This window comes from Opisthocomus hoazin, chromosome 2 (genome assembly GCF_030867145.1).
Source record: "Opisthocomus hoazin isolate bOpiHoa1 chromosome 2, bOpiHoa1.hap1, whole genome shotgun sequence".
NCBI classification, from domain to species: domain Eukaryota; kingdom Metazoa; phylum Chordata; class Aves; order Opisthocomiformes; family Opisthocomidae; genus Opisthocomus; species Opisthocomus hoazin.
The window spans coordinates 75,579,107-75,602,066 of record NC_134415.1 but is presented as its reverse complement, the minus strand read 5'-3'; the positions used below and the strand labels follow the sequence as shown (position 1 = coordinate 75,602,066).

Genomic DNA, 22,960 nt, shown 5'->3' with positions numbered 1-22,960 from the left:
GCCGCCGCCTCCGGGGACAGCGCCTGCCCACAGGCACCGCACGCCGGCATCGCGCCGCCAATGGCCACAACCCCCGGCTACGGCCGGTCGTCACGTCCCGCCGGTGACGTCACGTCCCGCCCGCCCCCGCTGCCTGCTGGGAAGTGTCGTTTCCTTGCCCGGGGCGGGTGGCCGCGCGCGCAGAGCCTGCTGGGAGCGGAGGGGCCCGCCCCCCCGGCCGGTGCGGCGCGCGGCGGGGCGGCGTCCGCCATCTTGAAGTGGCGATCGGGTGCCGCGCTCCGGAGGGGAGCGGAGCGGGGATCTCTGGCTCGGCGGGCGTCTCCGCTTCCATGGGTAAGGGCGGGAGAGCGCGTCCCTCCGGCGCCCCTTGCTGTGAGGGAGGCTCCCCGGCGCAGGCCGGTCTCCTGCTTGCTCGGGGGTGGCTGGCGGCAGCGGGGCGTCGCCGCGCACGGCAGCTTGGTTCCCGCCGGGCGGTGCTGGGACGGGGCCTTCCGCGCTGTCCTCCGCTGCTTCCTCAGTGAGAGGCGCTGCCGTTGTCCCGCTCCCCTGCCCGGCCGGAGGCGGCTGCTCCGCCCCCTGTCCATGGGACGCGGGCGCGGAGCTGCGCTCGTCGCTCTTCGCGGCCGGCGCCGGTGTCCTCTCGGCCGGGCAGCCGGCAAGGGGACTTGCGGTGCGGGCCGGCCCTGCGCCGGGTTCTCGGCCGGTGCGAAGCCTGGGCAGGCTCTGGGGGCCCGTTGGGGCTGGGGAGGGGGCGGTGGTGCAGGGGGCGCGGTGTGTAGGGAGCCTGACGTAGCCAGGGAGAAAAAAAACCCCAGACTGTTAGTAGGGTAGGCCTTAGTCTGGACACAACAAGTGGGCGAGGTGCAGGATGTGGTGGGTGGAAGGATTTAGTGTTAAAACGAGTGTAGTTTGGCAGAGCAGACATGCAGGCTTCTTTGGAACTCGATGCAGAAGTCGTGAAGCCTGAATAGATGGGGACTGCCAGTCTTTTTACCCTTATGGTGTCTGTACCAAAACCCTTGTGGGGGGAATGAAGCTATAATTCATAAGCTTGTCTTTTTGAAAACAGCTTTGGTGAGAGCTTCCTCCCAGTTGTGCTGGTGTAACTATTGAGCTGGTGACCTGAACTGGGTTACTTTGAATGCACACCGCACTGGTTTGGTTCATTGCTTGGCCTGACAGTTTTATTGGCAGAACTAAATTAGCAAGGTGTGAGTGATTAAGAAGCGATGATGTTCTAGGACTAGTTTAAGCCAGTATTATTGCTGGAAAAATGATCTTCTTAAACATGCCTCAAAAGTTACATGACAATTACTAGAAAATTACTTAACACGGTGGCACACTTAGCAGTCTGGTCCAGAGATGGCAGTAGTTTACTGAGGCTGTAAAACAAATGTGTTAGGGTGAAACAGGCTCCTGAGTCCTCAGAGTGTCTTGTTGATGTCAGCCTAAGTCTGTGGGCTGTTTTCCTCTCGGAGCTTGTGTTTATTGCTCAGCAGTATTGGCACTGCTGATACAAAAAAAAAAAAAAAAAAGTGGCTCCAGTGTGGAATTTGGTAGGAAATTGTGCACAACTCAAGAGTAGTTCAGATATTCTTATGTATGTTCTCTAGATGTGGAAGAATTTCAGAGAAGTGAGAATTCATGTAGAGTCTTAAATCATAGTTTTGATGCTTATTTTTCAGATGAAGGCTACAGTTTTAGCTTTAAAAACTAGAACCATGCTATTCACAACTTTTTTTTCAGTCAGTTTGATCATTTTAGTGACAGAATCATGTTTTATCATGTTTTTCTTCTCACAACTAATATGCCTAAAATGACAGGCAGATTCTAATCCTCTGATCCATCAGAAGAGCTGTTAATTAGAATGGGTCAATCATTCTGTTATTTTAAAATAGAAAAGAGTATACCCATCTTGGTGTTACTGACCCCTAATTTGTTTTTCTGCATAGTTTGGAAGGAAATGCAGCATAACCTTTAGATCCTGTATGATGTTTGCGACATAGCCACCTTAAAACAAACAAACAAAAAAAACCAAGAATGCAGTCAGGTATTAAATAAAGCAGTAATTACTGAAGGTTTTCTTCTTGGATTTGTCCTTATTTTTTAATACATTTAATGTCTACTTTATGACAGGAGGAAGCAAATTCCTGTACTTGCTGACAGAATGAAAATTTAGCAATGTAATGTTCTTGCTTTTTGTGTCTTAGTTTACTCATAAGACCCATAACTTCTTTTTGCAGTCGCTTGTGCCCTTTAATGAAGCTTCTGATGCCTGAGATGATCTGCAGTTTAGAAATGTTTGTCTACGCAAAGATTTTTCTCTGATTTCTGTCACAGAGATTTTTGCTGGTAAACTGGGTATTGCGAGCAGCTACAGGAATATGTAGCTGCTGCTGTAGATATTTTTGTAGTACAAGAGGTGGCATGTCTGGCATTTTGGAGTAATTTTTCTTCTTTTGGTAGACAACATGGCAAGCCCAGGTAAAGATAACTTCAGAATGAAAAGCTACAAGAATAATGCACTTAATCCTCAAGAAATGCGCAGACGAAGAGAGGAGGAGGGAATCCAACTTCGGAAACAGAAGAGGGAAGAGCAGGTAAGTATCTTGGTGAGCTGTTAAGTGCTGGTGAAGCTAAATTCAGATATGTGAAAGGACTTGAGCAGAATCCAGAGCGCCAGCTTGAATGTCTGTTTTCTGTGCAGTCGTGGGGAGCAGCAGGCACTTCTCAACAGCATCATAAAACAGATCAGTGAACAGAAGCCCTCTGAAGTCACTAGGGCACACAGAGGAGGAGACCTGTGTCTGAAGTTTAATCCTGAGTCTAAGTTTAAACATGTAAGACTGGGCTGAAAGGATACTCTTATTTCCAATAAGGATTAGAAACCTTGCGTTTTCTTCTGGAGTTTGGGTGAAAGTTGTCCTACTAGGAGTGAGAGGGTTATTTTCATCTGTGAAGCCTTACTTTAAGTTGCCCAAGAGCTTCTCTATGGTAACTTAGTAAAGTGGCTACCAATTTGTGATCCCTGAACTATTATATGTTACATTTACAGTTGTGCTCATTGAATTTTTAGTGATCAGAGTACATGGAGTGTTGTATAATACAGTGGTTTGTGGTAGTTCCTTTTTTCGAAATGTTTTAGTAGTTTCTTGCCAGGAAAGTAAGGAATGTAGTTTGTTTTTCTGCTTGGTCTAAAGTGGCTGAATTTGTCTCCCACAACCTAGAGGGTGTCCCAGGCACTGATCTACTGTCTTCTCTGAGGTGGGAATGCTTACCCTTCTCGTGGGAAAGTGGTGCTACTGCATGGAAAAAGAATTTAAATTAGTTGGGCCAGAGAGGTGAGAGTAAGAAGTAGTATGATACTGGAGCATTTACCAGTGAATGGGTAACTGCATTGCCGTTCTTGCTGAAAGTTTTGTTTGTGTATTTTGTAGTAAGTACTCTCTAGATGAATTATGACAATAATGGGTGTTTCCTCTCCAATGCTGATGGTTGTAACAATGAGAATACTGTTATGTTCTCCTTGATCTTGATTTGTTGGACTGGTGTTCTTGAACTAGGGAGAACAAGTTTATGTGGGGAGATGAGACTGCTTTTGCTCCAGAAGAAATTATAACTGGCAGATAGACCACGATCCTAAGCAAAGAAGTTTATACATTTCAAGCAAGAGCTTCTGTGGTCTTGTTGAGTGCTAGAAAGAATGACTGGTCTTCCAACAGAGGAATGTTGTTTCTTCTTTGTATGTGGGTTTAAATTGAATTAAATGTTGTTCATGTCAAAGATTCTGCAACAATTGTTTTGTGTGCAGGATTGTGTGCAATCCAGAAGTGTGCTGGACAAGGGAGAAAAAGCCTTGTTTTAGGTTCCGGTTTGAAACACGAGTAGATGTAAATATGGAGTTGCTTCTACAGTTTTGGACATGTACAATAGCAGAAACCTAGGTGTCTATAGACACCTAGAGGACAAAACCTCCAGGATTTAGTAGGAGGTTTCACTGTTATGCTTACAGGTGAAATCTTAGTCAGTGGACTAAGATTTCACCTGTAAATTCTAACATTTATTTTATAGGTACCAATGTAATATTCTTACAATAGTAGTTGTAAGTGTAGTGCTGGATTAAAGATACAAATTTAGATTTGGTTTCTGGAAGAAAAGAGGCTGATGTAAATGTTTGGTTTGCACGCCAGAAAATGAAGAGGCACTCAGTAAGCATAGCTTGTTAAATACTACAGTGCAGGTGTGTATTTTTAGCGTAGACAGTGCATGCAGCCAGTTTTTAAACGATTTTTGGTCATAGAGAATGTTTAATGTTACGTAATTTGAAAGTTTACCTTGAAGCTACGCTATTTTTTCTCCAACTGTATTAAAATAATGTTTCTGTTGTAATCTTTCTGCAACTGTATATTGAATATAGATGCTGTTTAATTGTCATGCAAACTAAGTACATAGATCTTAGACCTACTGTTGAAGAGAGGACTGCAGTGTGCTGAAACACAAACATTGGCTCTGTGTTGATTTTAGTCTGTAAACTAAAATAGGAGAAAGCAGCTTGTAGAATACAGTTTCCTGCTTAAAAGTAAATACTCTTTATGAGGGATAAAGGAGTGAAAGTAATAAGGTCTGTATCTTCTGTCTGTAGAAGTTATATTCTATCATACATGTGGAAAAATTTATGGATCTTTGCTAATTAAAAAGAACTTCATTTTTTAAGTGTTTGTCTGAAGTGTTGCAGTGCAGTTTATCAAGATACAGATATAGCAGTGTTTTTCTGCTTTATGTTCTTTAAACTTTCATGTACCATTCCCTTTGCGTGGATGAGTAGGAAGGTGAGTAGTCGACATACTTTCACTAGTGTTGGTGAAAGCATTTCTTCAAGTGTATGTCATCAGTACTCATTCTGTAGTAAGTTCTAATGTCTCCCTAAAATTTCTTTGTTTAGCTGTTTAAACGTCGAAATGTTTCTCTCCCGGGAAATGAAGAATCTATGGTAGAAAGTCCAATTCAGGATCCTGATGTCAGCTCTACTGTACCTATTCCAGAGGTAATTACTTCAGAGTGTGTTTAGAATTTTATCTGTTAATATGCGTAGTACCAGACATAAGAAATCCTGCTTTCATTTTTAGGAAGAAGTTATTACAGTAGATATGGTGCAGATGATTTTCTCAGATGATCCTGATCAGCAGCTCACAGCAACTCAGAAATTCAGAAAATTGCTATCTAAAGGTACATAAATGTTGCCTGATTTTTTTGTTCCTTCTGTGTTGTTACTATGAATTTTAGTCGTAGAGAGTCAGTTAACCTTCTGTTTTGTTTTACTTTAAAATAGAGCTTGCTGAAACTTCTGGCCCTGTTTATAGAGAGACCATGCCAAAACTATTCCGACCTAATGGCTAAATACAGAAAGCTTCATTATTCTGATGTGAAGTCTTTCAGACAAAGTAACAAAAGCAAGGACATCTTGATGGAAGTGTCCAGGGCAGTAACTAACTGGACACTAACACATTACTTGGAATACTCGTTGCAGTGATTCAATTTGTGATTCTTGTTCTGTATTTGAGGGGAGAAAAATTACATGGCTTCCAAGGAACAGCTGCAAGTCGTTTTTGTTGAGACTATAAGACGTGCAGTCTTGAATTAATGCTGGTATTTGTATAGCATGATAGCTGAAGGTATGCTTGGTTATTTAAAATACTATTTAAGCAAAATTGCTCTTCCACTGACCTGAGCAACTGATCGAGGCAACAGTGTTTTGTAATTAGTTACTAACATGCCAGTGGATATTAGTTTGCATGTTAGTATGTGTTACTATTTGAATTTAGTATGTATGAATTTACTATTATTATACATAATAGGGTGTTTACTGAACTGTAGCACTTTATGGAGATGATCCTGCAGTCTTCTAAAGTCAAAAGTTTAGCTCCTTCATTTGAGGTTAAAATGACTGAACGCTAAAAATTATGGTAAGAACTGAGAATTATATTAATGTTTTGTGTCATACTGAAAAAGTAATTTATTTGGTCTTTTTTGTTAGACTTACCCAAATATGTTTGTTTTTATCCCTTAGAGCCAAATCCACCTATAGATGAAGTCATACAAAAACCAGGAGTAGTACAGAGATTTGTGAAATTTCTAGAGAGGAATGAGAATTACACTCTGCAAGTGAGTTTGGCTGGTACTGATGGGGGGTTTGGAATGGGATTAGAAACCTCCCAAAACAGCTTTGAAAGCATGTGGTGGTGGTTTGTGTTTTGTTTTGTTTTTTTTTTAAATAACAAAACTTAATTATTTTTAATAATTACACCAAAGCCGTAAATTTTAGTTGTCTAAAATGTCAGTTATTGCCACTGAAATTGTGACTTGACTCTTGTGAATTTCATAGTAGTCCTTAGGATTATGTTTTCAGCTGGTCACGTACTTGGGTGTTGAAAGCAGAATGTGTTAAACCTGTGAGCAGAATCTGCTTTGTTTGTGTTGAGTATGTTGTAGTAATTTTCAGTTGAAATCTTAGAAAAGAAGAAAAAAAAATACAGAAAACTGAAAGGCTTGTGTGAAAACCTTTCAGAAAATCTTTGGAAGATATACAACCAGTGAATGGTACAAGTAACTACTTCTGTCTCCTTGTGGTTGCCCATGGAATGGCATTTAGGCCTCGCGTACATTCATACTAGAATAATTAAAATATAGAGTAAACAGAAGGGGGTTTTACTAGTTAATAGAGATGTTAAGTCTTCCTTATACTTAGTGCTGCAAGCCGAAACCAAAAAATAATTTAGATACTGAAGGAGCTTATTAAATAGAGATTTTGTCAATGCCAATTTTTTTGTTGTATAGAAAGTATAATAATAATTACATTTCAGGGGAAAGTAAAAATTTGGAGAATTAACCTTCGCAACTCTCATGTCAAACTGTTTTCCGTGAATTTAAGCTTTCCTGCTGAGTGGTTTAATGTGGTCTTTGTGCTCCTCAACAGTTTGAAGCAGCCTGGGCTTTGACAAACATAGCATCTGGAACTTTTCTACACACCAAAGTTGTAATTGAAACTGGAGCTGTTCCAATTTTTATTAAGTTGCTTAGTTCAGAACATGAAGATGTACAGGAGCAGGTAACTGTTTTCTTGGGGTGTTTTATAACTACTCAGAATTAATTTATGAATATCTTTTTTGGTGTGTGTAGTCTTAGAGAAGTTTTGAGCCCCATTTGACTACTAACCCATTGATCTGGCTCCAGGAAGATAAAAATTTACTTTAGGTGCTTTTTGCCCTTACGTTTATTTTCCTCTAATTCTCTCAGGTGTCTTTGAACCTGTTCTTTTTTTATTTCATGTTGAGTAATGTGAAGAAAGCACCTAATTTCTGTTGTGGCACTTACAGGTGGATAGGATCTAAAACACCATAATAGAAATAATTTAGAAGAAAACAATGTGGATTTTTTTCTTCCTGAGTATTCTTGCAGCTTTATTTCCTATATTTTTCTGCTCTTTCATCTTACTATGTTACAGTCTTCCTGAACATTTTCCTGAACTTTGTTTTTTTGCTTAGGCTGTAATTTACTGGCTTTTATGTATCATGTTTGGAAGATCATATAGTGAAAGTTAATGATTTAACTTTTTTATTCCTCATACATTGTGTGCAACTTTGAGCCAGTTTTATTGAATCTGTTACACATAGTGAGCAAATGTAACTATTGAAAAGAGTGCATGTATCCTTTTTATTGAAAAGCACATGTATAAATATATTTTCACAACAGAAGACTTTCTTTCCTTGAAAGGATGACTTCAGGTGTAGGTAATTGCATTTTTTGTGAACTCACAAAGTCAATATAGAAATATTTGCTGTAAAAAAAATATGTAGATGATCTGTAAAAGTTGGTTTGCAAGCATATATAAATTCACTTGGATGCTTTGCTTTTTAAGGCAGTGTGGGCTCTCGGTAACATTGCTGGTGATAATGCAGAATGCAGAGACTTTGTTTTAAACTGTGGAATATTACCACCCCTCTTGGAGTAAGTATTTTAAATTAATGCTGTAACTATAGTATAGAGACACAGAAAACAGTGAACTTCAAATTATAATTTATTTGAAAAGAATATAAGCTTTTTGCTAAATTGAGAATGTTTCTGTTTTTATTACATTGCTATGAATCTAATATTTTGGATTACCTGAGCCTCATGCATATCTTTAATTAGTCCATGACTGGAAGCTTTCCAATATTTGCAAAAGGAGAGAAGTGTTATTTCACAGGTACAAAATTTTTGTATTATGCAGAACTCTGTTGCCAGAGTTCTGGATACATAGGGTGGGAGAGATGATTCACGCTTGCATTTGTGTGATTCCAACTGGCTGGGTAGTAGGTTGGTTTCCCTACCTTTGTCCAGTAGCTCCAGCTTCCGGTCTTGCTATCTATCCATTTGCTTGTTGAGATGAGCTGGCAGAGTAGTTGTTACATGAGCTGTGTTCCCCCAGAGGATTTCTCTTCACTGCGAATGTCATTCCAGCATTTACTATGTACTTACAATAGGATGTAAGGTAGCTTCCCTCAGTAAGTTTGCAGATGACACCGAGTTGGGCAGGAGTGTCGATCTGCTTGAGGGTAGGAAGGCTCAGCAGAGGGATCTGGACAGGCTGGATCGATGGGCTGAGGTCAACTGTATGAGGTTCAACAAGACCAAGTGCCGGGTCCTGGACTTTGGTCACAACAACCCCATACAACGCTACAGGCCTGGGGAGGAGTGGCTGGAAAGCTGCCCGGCAGAAAAGGGCCTTGGGATGTTGGTCAGCAGCCAGCTGACGATGAGCCAGCAGTGTGCCCAGGTGGCCAAGAAGGCCAACAGCATCCTGGCTTGTGTCAGGAGTAGCATGGCCAGCAGGAGTAGGGAAGTGATCATGCTCCTGTACTCGGCGCTAGTGAGGCCACACCTTGAGTACTGTGTTCAGTTTTGGGCCCCTCACTACAAGAAGGACATTGAGGTACTGGAGTGTGTCGAGAGAAGGGCAATGAGGCTGGTGAGGGGTCTGGAGAACAAGTCTTGTGAGGAGTGGCTGAGGGAGCTGGGGCTATTTGGTCTGGAGAAGAGGAGGCTGAGGTGGGACCTTATTGCTCTCTACAGCTACCTGAAAAGAGGTTGTAGTAGGTACCTAGGTAGTAGGTAGGTGTTGGTCTCTTCTCCCAGGTAACTAGTGATAGGATGAGAGGAAATGGCCTCGAGTTGCATCAGAGGAGATTTAGATTGGATATTAGAAAAAATGTCTTTACTGAAAGAGTGGTCAGGCATTGGAACAGGCAGCCCAGGGAAATGGTGGAGTCGGCATCCCTGGAGGTGTTCAAAAAACATGTAGAGGTGGCACTTTGGGATATGGTTTAGGCATGGTGTTGTTGGGTTGATTGTTAGACTTCATGATCTTGGAGGTCTTTTCCAACCTTAATGATTCTGTGATTCATCACAGGAAAAAAATTTACACAATACAAATTTTGCTCAATTTATAATTGCTAAAAATAATAAAATCCTTTAAAACATTTGTAAAATAGCTTAAAATAATAGAGGAGAATGTGATTACTTTCCTCAAGGATTTAATGGATTAACAGTTTTAGACATTTTGGTATGGATCTGAAAGTGAAACTGATTTTTCAGGTATTGAATCTTTCTGTTCAGCAAAACCAGTAAAGCGTTCATTTTTTTTAGAAGATCTTCCAAGTTGTAAGTTTTTATAGAACTATTTTTCTTACTGATAATTGCATTCTCTGAGTGAAAACATCAGAGGTAATTGAAGAGAAGGTTGCATCTCTCAGCCCCATCTGAAGACCCTCAGAAAAGATTAGTTGAAGGATTTTTCATATGAGGAGTGGTTTACTTTATATGCATGTATACTTGATTTGTGAATGACATGTCCACGCAAAATAATCTGTTCAGTTTCTGTTGGTTCTGAGAAAATATTTGCGGCATGTAACCTATGAAGAGAAATTGAAACTAATGCCCAGTAATAGGATTTCTTTTCCTGATTCGAGGTACTGTTGGTAATAAAAGACATAAAAAGACTTACCTTTTCAGTGAGAAATGATTATTTTTTTTACTGTTGTCTCTCTGACAGACTGTTAACAAATTCAAATCGTCTTACAACAACTAGAAATGCAGTCTGGGCTCTGTCAAATCTCTGTAGAGGAAAGAACCCACCTCCAGACTTCAGTAAGGTATAATAAAGTATTGATTTTGAGAAATCAGAAAGCTAAAGAAGACTTATGTTTGTAGTATGTTATAACACACAGAATCTTTGTATCTGGAAATAGACTTAATTTTATCTTTTTTAGTGTAATCAGTCTTGTCCATCTGTTGTATCTGCACAAAATAGTCTAATTTGACACCTATCAGCAATACAATTAAATTACTTGAGATTGTAGTTAGTCAGATACAAACAGTCATTCACTACAAATAGTCATTCACTGATATGAAATGATGGACAAATAACACATTCAACACTAAACCCCTTGGGACTGTATTTTCTTCAGATGTGTTTTAGAAGATGTGAGTTATGATTGAAGATTTTTAAAAAATTATTTGTTTTAAATTTTTATTTTATGATTGCAAGCGCATGCTGCAGGAATAAAATGCTGAGTTTTATGCTCTCTCAGATGCAGTTAAATTAGACTGTGATGACAGAGGTGATTTGCCTATATGCTCTCTCCTTCACTTCCTACTCTCTCCATTTCGCGGCTATGATGACAATAAGACTCTAGAGGCTAGTAGGAGTATTAGCTCCTTATTGTCAGTATGAAATTATTTTCTGGTAAAGTTAATGACATTAAAAGATGGAACTGAACATTGGATATTCTAGTAGAAGAGACTGAGGTTAAATTATCTTTAAAGATCACCTGGAGAGAATTTACATGTGTCGAAATTACTACTCCTCATGGAGTAGTAATTACTGTCATTGCTACTTCTTAATATCTCTCCAAGAATTATTAAAAAGGGGGGATTTCTCATGTCAGTTAATCCATCACCTCACAGTTTTGTTCTGCCTAAGTTATATCCTTCAGTAGTGTTTTGTTCTGGTAGTAAAACAACAAGATTTCTTGCTGCTTAAACGCTTTTAACTTCAATGGAAGAGGATGTCCTGTAGGCAGCTGCTGATAAGAATAGGTCCTTTGCTTTTTGCCCTTTGTAGTAGCACAGTTAGATGCATAAAGGAGGCTGAATTGCACAACTGCTGCAAGATAAAGAATTAAGTTCTACAAAGAATATGAAATTCCCAAGCCGTACAGCTGAAACCCGTCAGGTTCCAAGTGGTGTTAAGGTGGTCTAGCTCATTTGGTGCTCTCTGTGTGGAATTTGCTTGTAAATATCTTCAGGGTGGGTGTCAAGAGGATGGGGCCAGACTCTTTTCAGTGGTGCCCAGCGACAGGACAAGGGGCAATGGGCACAAACTGAAGCATGGGAAGTTCCATCTGAACATGAGGAAGAACTTCTTCACTCTGAGGGTGACGGAGCCCTGGAACAGGCTGCCCAGGGAGGTTGTGGAGTCTCCTTCTCTGGAGATATTCAAGACCCGCCTGGACACGGTCCTGTGCAGCCTACTCTAGGTGACCCTGCTTTGACAGGGGGGTTGGACTGGATGATCCCCAGAGGTCCTTTATGACCCCAACCATTCTGTGATTAAAGCCAGAGACTACAGTTGCAGTGAGAACTGAAGTCAGCCCGTTGCTTGTTTGGTGTGGTTCAGTGAACGTTAAGTCCTCTGTGAATTACTCTGAATTTCTTTGTGGTAAAGCAATTGCAAATTGTTTTTACAAATAACCTCCAGTATTTCTATAGAGACAACAATATAAAAAAATGTTATTACTTTGAAATTCTGTTCCCTAAGTGATTCAAAAAAGCATCCATAATTCCTGATCATCTGGTTACCTGTAAAAGCAGATGGTTTTTGTTTAACCTGAACAATTACATACCTACTATAGTATCTCTAAATAAATAGGCTGTAAATCAGAATTTATTCAGTTTGCCAGTTTGAATTGAATATCTAGTTTGGTCAGGAAGAGTTCCACCCAGGTCCTGATTCATTAATGAGCTCATGCGCTATGGCAGAAAATAGTTTTGTACCTTTAATGCCTTTGCAGAATGTTCTCTGAAACTTGAGAAATACGAAACACTTAATTTTATGCATTATTTTGCTTCAACCTAGGTTGCTCCTTGCTTAAATGTTTTGTCAAGACTGTTGTTTAGCAGTGACCCGGATGTATTAGCCGATGCTTGCTGGGCCCTCTCTTACCTTTCGGATGGTCCCAATGATAAAATTCAAGCTGTTATTGATTCTGGAGTGTGTCGAAGATTGGTAGAGCTGCTGATGTAAGTTTCTCTTCACCAAATAAATGTACTCCATTACTGTTAATATTCATGAATGGAAACTCAGGGGTTTTTTTCTCACCTCAAGTCTGAATTTATTTTGTGAGAAGTGATGAACATGAATTCAGTCTAAAAACTTGCCAGTTGCTTGCTGGCTTGCTTGGCTTCTGGGATTTTTCCTGAGATTGACAGTGAAAAAAGTTTTCCCAAAGTATTCGTTTATATTCTTAAAAATTTAATGTAGGATTTTGTTTACGTGGAGGAATAGAAACGTGAAGACTGAAGACCAAGCATGAGTTGCAAATTAATTTCCCAGCTTTTTTTTTTTGTACTTACAGTTTTGTGGTTTGTTTTCTTACTTTTCTAGCAGATGTAGTTGCAGTAGACAGTTCTTGGGCTCACAAAGTCCAGAGGCAGGCTTGTGCCACTTTTGAACTATTCCAGTATGTTTGTTTTATGGTTCATTATTTTCTTAGAAAGGGAGACTAAATCCATGTGTTCACATGGTGACTGCGGAGTAGGTCAGGCATAGCAGCTCCCAGCACTGACAGCTCAGCACAGTTACCTGTGAAAAGCTCATTTGTGTAGCTGTCAGGAAAGGGTGAGGTTGCTTTTTCTATAGATGCTTGAGGACAACTGAGTAGATTTCCTTCTCAGCACCTCAGACTGTTGAATATAGGCTTCATGTACTGGCTTCCAGGGTTATTGATTTACAAAAGGGGAAAGCTGTCTTACAAAGAAGGGCTGTGAAGTTGTAGTCTACAGCTAATAACACCTCCTTTGTTTCTGTGACTGTATTGCATAATGCAGGTTCCAACATTGTATTTAGCAATACTTGAGCTGGGTGAAATGAATCTGCTGGGCAGATAGATTGGTCTAAGTTGCGTTGTTCTATAGAGATGCCCTTTCCTTGATTCAGCATTTCAGTTATGGGCTTGCAGTTGTCGAATTTGGCTAAACAGGGGGGAGGTGTAAGAAGTAATGCAGTGTTTTCTATAGTTAAAAATGTTAACACCTGAAGTAGACCATTGTTCACTAAAAATGCAAAATCTAACACTCGGTAGTAACAAGCAATTTAATATTTGTCTCCAGGCATAATGATTACAAGGTAGTGTCCCCTGCATTAAGAGCAGTTGGAAATATTGTTACTGGGGATGATATACAAACACAGGTAAGACTAGTTGATTTTCAAAAAATGAATTGGCAGGTAGAAAGACACAGAATTTTGTAAAAATTGTGACAAAATACATGCCTAGAGTACAGGTATCTGCATATTGCAGTGAAGGAGGCTCTGTACAAATCTATATCATTATTTTGACAGTCAGTTTACACTGCAATTTTAAACATTAAATTACTGCAAGAACTAACATTTTTCTTACAGCACTTTATGTAGTGGATTGCTTTATTTTTCTGTGGTACATTGAATGTTGCTTCCCATTCACAATGAAAGTAACTCCCTGCCCCCCCCTCCCTCCCCCTTAGTGGAGGTTCAATTATTTATTATCGTTCCCTGTTTTTGTAAGTCTTCAAATGGAGTCAAAGCTTTCACTTGTAAGCAACGGTCATACCTGATTTGTCCATGAATTTGTATGTGATAATCTTACTGATGGAATTTATTTCAAAGATTTATCTTTTAATTTTGGGAAATGGAATTGAGTTTGAAGCAGTGCAGGACGTACTAAGACAGGTCCTGCTTTAAAGAAAATTGTCTCTAAAAGGAGAACTAGCATAAAGGGAAAATAAGGAAATAAGTTAATTACATAATTTGTTGTGAGCTCTATAGGAGAGGATTTCACTAAGGAATTAAATAGAAAACATCTGTCTCTTCAACAACAAATGAACAAATAGCTATGATTTACACTTCTCAGTAATTCCAATTCTAGCCTTAAGCAACCTTAAGCAATCTGATTTAGTGTTGCCGTCTTTAATCTTCTTGTCTTAACTTAATTCAGGGCAGATTCTTTCCAGTTGGAGTGTCAGTGAAGAGACAATCCATCAGCATTGAACACTTCAGTTTTGCACGAAGTTACCTGTGATATTTTTGTATAATATAAATGTGATGCAAAGTCCACTTCTTTTGAAGTTATGTGTAAAGTGCTTTTGTACATACATGTGTATATTGCACAAGCCAATATGTAGATAAATGTATATTGTACAACCCAACTTTCAATTCTCAAATTATTTTAGGTAATTTTAAACTGCTCTGCATTACCCTGTCTCTTGCACTTGCTTAGTAGTCCCAAGGAATCTATTCGAAAGGAAGCGTGCTGGACTGTTTCTAACATTACTGCAGGAAACAGAGCTCAGATTCAGGTAAAGCCTGTATATTTGTTATTTGGTTGGTTTTCTTTTCATTTTACTAGTTCACTTGATTTTCCTTCACAAGGAGAAATAAGTAGATACGACATTGACGCTGATTATTTGTTTTAATCCTAACTGTCTATAATTTTACGTAACTGAAATGTTTTCTTCTAAATTTTGAAAAAATATTATTTTATGAAGTTATTTGTAATAATCTGAAAATGGCTTTTACGATTTGTACTAGAGAAATTGATTCATTTCTCTCAAAGGGATTTGGTTGGTGCTTAGAAAACAAATGAAAGGATACTTAAAATATGCTCTTAGACCTGATATCAACAGTTGTTATCTTTCCCTGTGGGAGCATCATCTACTGGTATATTCTCTTTAATTTTTTTCTGCATTGCAATATACCTGTTAAAGTAATAAGCCATTTTTATCTTCTTAAAAGTTGAAACAAAACATCTTGCACAAATTAGTGCAGTGAAAAGTGGACAGTTCTACCAGTTTTGAAATGGTGAACTTGGATAAAAAAACCTGCCATGATGTCGTGAATACTGAGTTGTATTCTTCTGGAAATTACTAAATTGTGACTATTGCGCCAGGTGTCTGGAGTTACCTGAGAAAAGGTTCTGTTTGACAAAAATAAGAATTCTGAATCAGAGTACATGTTTCAACACGATTTTTTCCCCCATGTACTTCAGTCAGGGATGAAAATGTTACTTATTGATGTCATTTGAAATATATAATATCGTTTGCAGTTATAGGCATAGTGTTTCTGTGGAGACTGCAAACCTGAATAAAGTGCACAAAGTGAAGTTTTGTTCTGAGGCTTGATCTCCAGTACAGGTTTAGTGCTTACGTCATATGATTTTTAAATGGGCCTATCCAGTGAGCAGTAGTCTGTCCACTACAGACAGAGAAATCACAAAGAAGTTGTTCTGGTGGCTGCTGCTGTGCAATGTTGGAATAGTTCCGAATTTCAGTTTAGTGGTTCTAGTTGGTGTGGTGCCTTTGTTTGCTTTGAGATCAGCGGGCATCACTGACTCGTACAGTGAAGGGTATTAATGTTCTTTGTGTATACTAAATCATTTTTAATTACCATAAAATATTACAATTACATCTCTTAGGCTGTTATAGATGCAAATATTTTTCCAATATTGATTGACATTCTTCAAAAAGCTGAATTTCGCACCAGAAAAGAAGCGGCATGGGCCATAACTAATGCAACATCAGGAGGAACCCCTGAACAGATTAGGTAAGTCTGTATATGTTACTGTTTTCTCTGCCTAGTTATCTTCTCTAAGGCATTTTTATTTCTGCATTTGAATCCTGACAAACGTAGCCACAAAATCCTAAACACAACTGTGATTCCTTAAAACTCTGTCTATACAGGGATTAAACATGTAGAAATTCAGAAAAATGAGTGAAATATATGCAGTAGACTTAATAACAAATTCACTGATGTTTCAGTCATATTACACCTAAAGCTTTCACAGGGTTGTCTTCCAGAGTTGATGTTAGATTGTCAGGCACAGGTGGAACAGTTAATGAATAGTTTCAGTATTGGAAAATGGAAAACTTTGTGAGAGTTGTTTAGAAAACTTGTGCAATGGGATTGTATGTCTTTGTGGAGAGGATTCAGGAATTTTAGTGGTTTCTTCACGTATTTTAAATTCACTATCAGTATTATTTTAAAGCAGATGTTGAAGCTCCTTTTTCAAAATCGAGTTTGATTAAAATTTACTGTCGGCAGCTATTTATATGCTGCAAAGATTGGACTTCTTGAATGACCAGAATAAAATACCCGGTTTCTCTGAATGCTATCAGCATAGCGATCAGTTTGAACCAGTAGTTGATGAATGAATGTAAAAATGACAGTGTATTATTTGGAAGCCAGAACTGAAAGGGATGTGATAACTCTTCTAGCGCATTTGGAAGATGTGTTGCAATAAGTGCATGCTGATTTATTTAAAATGTAAACAATCCTGGTTTTCTTATAACCACTAAGTGTTGTCAGAGGTAAGGAAAGTTCGTTGGTGTTTTTTTGCTGTAACTTTGATTGCTTGCATAACATCTTAAAATTTAGCATATTTTAAATAAATTTTAATTCAGGATCTTCAAATAGTAAATGTGCATGTACTACCATAAAAGTAGCTTCTCATCACAAAATATAGATCTATTACCTATATAATGAATTTTTAGCCCTTTAACATCGGCAAGGTACTACTGTCTAATAGCAGGATAATTTAAAACCACTAAATAAACTGTATTTAAGCAACCTTTTGATTCTGGCAAATGTTACTGTCTTTATTTTAGTTGCACACTAGAAACAAGGACACAGGTTCTGACTTCCAAAGTTCCTATACAATTTTGTGCAAAATTGGAAAAGGAATAGGATACTGAGAATCCCAATATCTTTTTTGTATTTACAGTTATGTCCTTTCTTTTGTGGTAGGTAATGCTAATATCTTAGTGGGCTGCTGGTGTGGACTATGTTAGTATAGAGCGGTGCCCAGTTGGGAATATGCACATTAAATTTTCTCAGTAGGCTAGATTAGAATATTTATTCAGTCTCAGACTAAGATGATCTTTGTGTTTTAGAAACTTTTTGTTTCAGCCACTTACTTTAGCAAAATTAAGGCTCTATAGTGGTAAATGGGCGTGTCAGAATAAATGTTCTGGATTATCAGTCCTTCTTTTTCTCCCACCCTCCTCTGTTTTTCTGCTGTTATAAAGGTATTTGGTAGCACTAGGTTGTACCAAGCCTCTTTGTGACCTCCTGACTGTGATGGATTCAAAAATAGTACAGGTGGCTTTAAATGGACTTGAAAATATTCTGCGTCTTGGAGAACAAGAGTCTAAGCAAAACGGAATGGGCATTAATCCTTATTGTGCCCTTATAGAGGAAGCATATGGTAAGAAATTACTTCTTGTAAAAGTACGTACTTGAACTCCCTTGTTTCGGGCTATAAAAACAAAACCATTTGTAGGTTAAGTTTAATACTGGAATTTTTACTTCAAGCGTAAGTGGACATGGAAGCATGATAAATAATGTAACATGGTAGGAAAAGCAGAAAACCTGTGGATGTTTTTGTCTGTGGTCAGTTTATGAAATGTGCCTCTAGAGAAACAGTCTCAGAAATATTTAACACACAGATGTCCTAGTCTGTTGGAGCCATGGTTTGCCCAAGTTTATCAGCCAATCCTAAAGATCGTTTTATTACTTCAATACATAGTCCTGGCTGGTACAGTTTCATTACCAACAGGCATGTGAGATCAGAGGCTTTTTTACTTATTCCCAAAATCAGTCACTTTTTAGCAAATACCAGTAATAGCAAAATCAACGTCAGATCATAAAATTAAGTAAGTTTGTACTTCTTTGTGATTGTATTTTGTTCTGTTTCTTCTTTTAAGACGTTGAATTAAACCGCATTTTAAAGGCAGAGTATCAAAACTAAAATGGCATTTGTGGACTTCCATGACTGGATGCTTTTGATTTAACAAAATTAATGTTAAAACTGGCTCATAATGAATCAGGCGTTATTTATGGAGACTTACCTTTTTGTAGTTTCTGACAAAACAAAATTGGCAGATGTTTGTGCTCCAGAAACTGCTAATAACAATTCTGATTGACCACACTATATCTGACTAGATGATGCTAACTTTTCTGTAAAGCAGCCTTGAAAACAGACTTCCCTGTTAGAGTTGCATTTCTAAAATCAAGTACATACTTAGATTGCAAAAGTACGTTCTCCAACATGTAAAAGGAATAAATACTGAATACTTCAGTGGAATTTATTCTGTTCCAAATTTTGAGTCTGTTCACAACTTCAGCTATTGAATGTCTAGGTTCATTTTGCCTTGACCAGTTAAGCATAGGCTGCTGAAGCTGTGGAGTAGAAGTTCAGTAGGGGAAACAGCTGATTATATCACTCTCATTCTTTAGCCTCTGTAGTCACCAGAAGGGTTCATATGAGCTCTTCCTAATCCAACTTAAATGAAAACTGAATTATCTTAAATAGTTAAAAAGGAGTTTTGAATCAGCCTGACTGACTGCCAAGCACTTATTCTGCCAGCAGAGCAGAGGTCATGTCCTCTAGCTTTCAAATGGTAAGCCTTTGGAAAGCTAGCATCTTCAAATCTTGAATTTAAAACTTTGAAAAAATGTACCAGACTGTGCCCAGTGACAACTCTGTAATAGGGGATAGAGTTTAGAGTTAGGGAAGACTGAAAGAGTAAAAGGAAAGAAACAGGGATATTGGAAATTGCTGTAGCAAACAGATTTATGCTATCCTGCTTTTATACAGATTAAATTTCCTTGTAGGCATGGCATGTTTCTTTGTAGATAACACATCCTCTTCCTCCTCCTTAGTTTTATTGATATTCTTTTAGCATAGTTTTAAAATCAGTTTGGACAGCAGAAGATGCTGCAGAAAATGAAGACTAGAAATACATGGGTTAGGAAATGAAGAATTAAGAAATTAAGAATCAGTGATATTGAAAGAATGATTTGGGGTTGCATTTTTTTTATCTAAGTGCCACCACTGTTTTTTTCATACTGTGAGCTGTTTTTGTTTGAATTTGTTGTTCTTCTAAGCAACTAAATTTTGAAAATGTTTGTTTTGAATTTAGGACTTGATAAAATTGAATTTCTTCAGAGGCATGAAAACCAAGAGATCTACCAGAAGGCTTTTGAACTCATAGAACATTACTTCGGTGTTGAAGAGGAGGACTCTAGTATTGCACCTCAGGTGGATGAAAGTCAGCAGCAGTTTGTGTTTCAACAGCAGGAGGCTCCAATGGAGGGGTTTCAGCTGTAAACTGTTAAAGTGAAGATGAGCATAAAGTGTAAACACTTGTAGGGTTTTGGTTCCCCCACCCCCTGACGTCTTTTCTTTATGGCCAAAGTTAGAGGAAAAGTTGAGTATGTTTTGCAGAAATAGATGATGAAGCAGCTCATGCACTTTTATAATATTGTGTTAGTTACAACTGTTCTTTGTTTTGTATTTGTCTTTTTCATTATCTCATATGTACAGAAAACAACTGTGGGTAATCATGTCTAAAGTAAAGCATTAAACGTGATCTAACATGAACTGTTAAGCTAAGACTTGGTAGGATTTTAGGTAGTGGTTCTGAATTTTTCACGTAGTCTCAAACTGCATATCAGCAATACAGTTACTGACAGTTGAATTTTTGGCAGTAGGCTTGACTTGCCCAGTCTCTATCAAATCTACCTCTTGTATTGAAGCAAAAACATTGCTTCAGAACTAAGGCATGAAATAAAGATGAGCTTGTAAGAAGCTGAATTGGAATGTGAAAAATATTTATTTAAATTGTGAAACTTTTATGCATTACGTACTTTACAATACACTGTTGGAATTTATTTATAAAATGTATTTAAAGACATAATAGATATACATATATAGTGCTGATTACCTAATATAATATTGAACATACGAAAAAGTTTTTTCGGAATTGTGTGGGAAGCAGACTGTTTTAGAGGCTTTCAAATTGAAATCAGCAGAGAGCTTGCTGGTCATTTGATGTTTGCTCTGTAATTAAAGCTGCTAAATGGCATTAAAAGTCAGCCACAAACACAGTACTTTGCTGTGGAAGCAGTTGCTGTAGTTACCACAAGAATGCTGTGATATGAATGACAGAGATGGTGATTTGCACAAATCGCCAAGCAGATGGTTTACAGCTGTCTCCAGTCAAAGTGTGGTAACACCACTTTATTTTGAGAAACATTGCAATGTTTGCCTTTCTAGTACAGTAGCTGCTTAGAAGTTTTGATAGCAGGGGGTGTTTTTTGACCAAATATGCTATCGCCACTTGAATTGTTCTTTAACTAACTCGGTTTTCTTTTGGTAAGAGAATAGGAATACTGCAGTGAAGAATACAAAGCAAATCACTCCTTTCCGGTTGAAGGAAAAGTTTGTTGTACTGTAAGTAGCATTAAGTGTGTGGACATCAAAACTAATTAGAGGTTACTATCATCTAAATATTTAGGCTCTACAATATACAGTGTTTGCTGTTAAACACTAAAAGAAATAGGGTTCTAATATTTACATTAACAATTTTGAATACTGAAAAATTTATGCTCTGCTTGGACTTGCATATAAGTAGCGTTTCTGGCATATTAGTAGTATATCTTATTTGGATAAATTTATACTTTGGGTTAACTCTAAAGTATGAGGGGGGTTGTATTTATATTTTTTTTTACCTGTAATTCATGAATTAGCATCAAACTCCTGGGTTAAGTGAAATCCTGGACATGAGAGCATTTCATTCTTCATAAAAAGCTGCAATTTAAACTTCACATTACTTACCCCATGGCACTGTGCTTGTCACTAAACAATATTTTAATGCACTGAAAAATACAGGTTAAAGGTGGTATCATTTACAGTACCATTTTATATTTAGAAATTTTCTTACATGCAAGTTAAGATTCTAAGATGTTTCACTTTGATGTTACAGCAATATATACTATATTGTAATTGAATGTGGGACTTGAAGTGGATTTTCTAAGATTAATGGTCAGTTTTGACTAAGATGTAACTGAGAGGGAAGAAACCTCTTTTTGAAGTCTTTGTAGTGGAAGATAGAAGTATAAGAAGTGTATATAGGAGTGCTGTTACTTTATGAACTCTGACTAACGAGATATTTTAGCAAATGACACTTTAAACCTAGATTTGTACAGCATACAGCAGTTTTGAATAGTGTGATAATACTGAGTACAGCTGCCAAATTTTCATATAATGTTACATGATTGTATTTGTGCCCTTTTTACTGTCATAGTTTTAGGTTTTCATATACTGACCTTCCTTCCTTCCTTTCCTCCCCGCATCTGTTCTAAGTACAGGGTAACAGTCATGGAAACCTACCAGGATTATCAGTAAATGCTGAATTTCAGTGTTCTTCTAGTGTAAGAAAATTATTCAGGTAACAGGGTATTCCATTGTATCGAACAACCTTGTTTTGATAATATTACATAACCAGCTGTGCCTGCTTTTTTATTTGGAGAACCCTGTAAAAACTGCATTTATAAGCCTCTCCAAACCAAATCTGAACTATAAAAATACCAATTAAAAGACTTGAAAATTAAGAAAATAGGGGACATTTAAAGTATTATATTTGTTTTGAAAGAATGTTTTCAGTTTTGTGGATATATTCTGTATGTGTGAATGGTTAGTAACTGCACTTTACACATCTAGATAAACTATATTTCATGCCTCTGATACATTTAAATGTAACAGTTTAAAAGGGAACTAAAATTGATGGTCTTTGGCTAACGAAAACATTATTTAAACTCAACATTTGGTTTACCCTAAAATTCTTAACAATGAAAATTCTTCTTTAAAGAAGAAAACATACGGGATGGCCTCTCCTGTTGTATCACTGGGTTTACATCACACTTTAAAAGCACATAAATGAACAATATAAAACCACAGATGGTGACTTTAAAGTCGGCTTTGGCGTAGTCATTTGCAGGTAGGGGCATGAATATGATGTTGGCTAAACAGATGAAACCAGTGTGGATTAAAAAATGAGAGAAGAAAATCTCTTTTTGAGTTTGGCATTTTATATGGAATCTGAAGTGCCCCATCAATTGTTAAGCTGTTAAAAAATACAGGGTTTTGTGGTTTTGGTTTTTATTAAAAGGGTACCATTTGTTTTGCTTAAATGTGAATACTAACTAGCTAATCTATGCAACTATGCAAAGCATAAGATTTTTTTTTTAGTTCCCTGCTGTTGATACACTGAATCATATCTAATTTTTTTCATCATTGCACTTTTGTCTGAGGACTGGTTCATACAGCTTTTTCATTTTCTAGTATTTGCTTTAAACACTGTTGCTAGCAGCAATCAGAAAATAGTAATAATGTTGGCACAGAAATAAGTTAGCTGTAGGGCAAGTTTGCAACTGGAAAATATTGTTGGGTCTGTCTTTAAAAAAAAAAAAAAATAGAAAAGATGCACTATTGTCTTTCCTCCACGGTTAGTTCTCAGTTGGCTTAAATTTATAAAATTGTACACTGAGGATTTTTGTAATAGGTCTGCCAGTTGATCTGTGAAGCTTAACTGTGACCTCAAGAGTTCACTGAGATCTGGAATGAGAAATTTCAGTTACTTACGACACAATATCTTCATATAATGTGTGGAAGCTAAAATACCTATACTAAGTTCAGATAGTAATAGTGCATCTTTAAATCCAGGCCAAAGGCCCTTTACTGTAACAGATCACATATGAGTAGTATGCAATATTATGGAATGTTAAATCTCCAAATACCATACAGAAACCAATAAAACCTATTTTACAGACGTT

General features: G+C 37.8%; 1 protein-coding gene across 2 annotated transcripts; it reads left to right on the top strand.

Moving 5' to 3' along the window:
• Positions 1–209: 209 nt before the first annotated feature.
• Positions 210–22,956, top strand: KPNA5 (karyopherin subunit alpha 5). 2 transcript variants are annotated; one of them, XM_075414168.1, is made up of 16 exons: positions 252–333; positions 2,244–2,352; positions 2,467–2,600; positions 4,943–5,044; positions 5,127–5,226; positions 6,068–6,162; positions 6,974–7,105; positions 7,916–8,004; positions 10,088–10,187; positions 12,173–12,336; positions 13,426–13,504; positions 14,521–14,646; positions 15,762–15,889; positions 17,371–17,549; positions 19,267–19,385; positions 20,514–22,956. In XM_075414168.1, the coding sequence occupies exons 3-16, from the start codon at positions 2,472–2,474 to the stop codon at positions 20,616–20,618; spliced, it is 1,647 nt and encodes a 548-aa protein (XP_075270283.1). In that variant the 5' UTR covers positions 252–333; positions 2,244–2,352; positions 2,467–2,471; the 3' UTR covers positions 20,619–22,956. The 2 variants fall into 2 exon arrangements, with proteins under 2 accessions (XP_075270284.1, XP_075270283.1); XM_075414169.1 differs by lacking the exon at positions 2,244–2,352 and having other exon boundaries at positions 210–333.
• Positions 22,957–22,960: the final 4 nt, after the last annotated feature.

What these genes read in the sequence shown, in the direction of transcription:
- KPNA5 (XM_075414169.1), top strand. An exon ending in AACAGAAGAGGGAAGAGCAG is followed by an intron (nt 2,601 to 4,942) that starts GTAAGTATCTTG and finishes TTCTTTGTTTAG; the next exon opens with CTGTTTAAACGTCGAAATGT. An exon ending in ACTCTAGTATTGCACCTCAG is followed by an intron (nt 19,386 to 20,513) that starts GTGGATGAAAGT and finishes GTAAGAGAATAG; the next exon opens with GAATACTGCAGTGAAGAATA.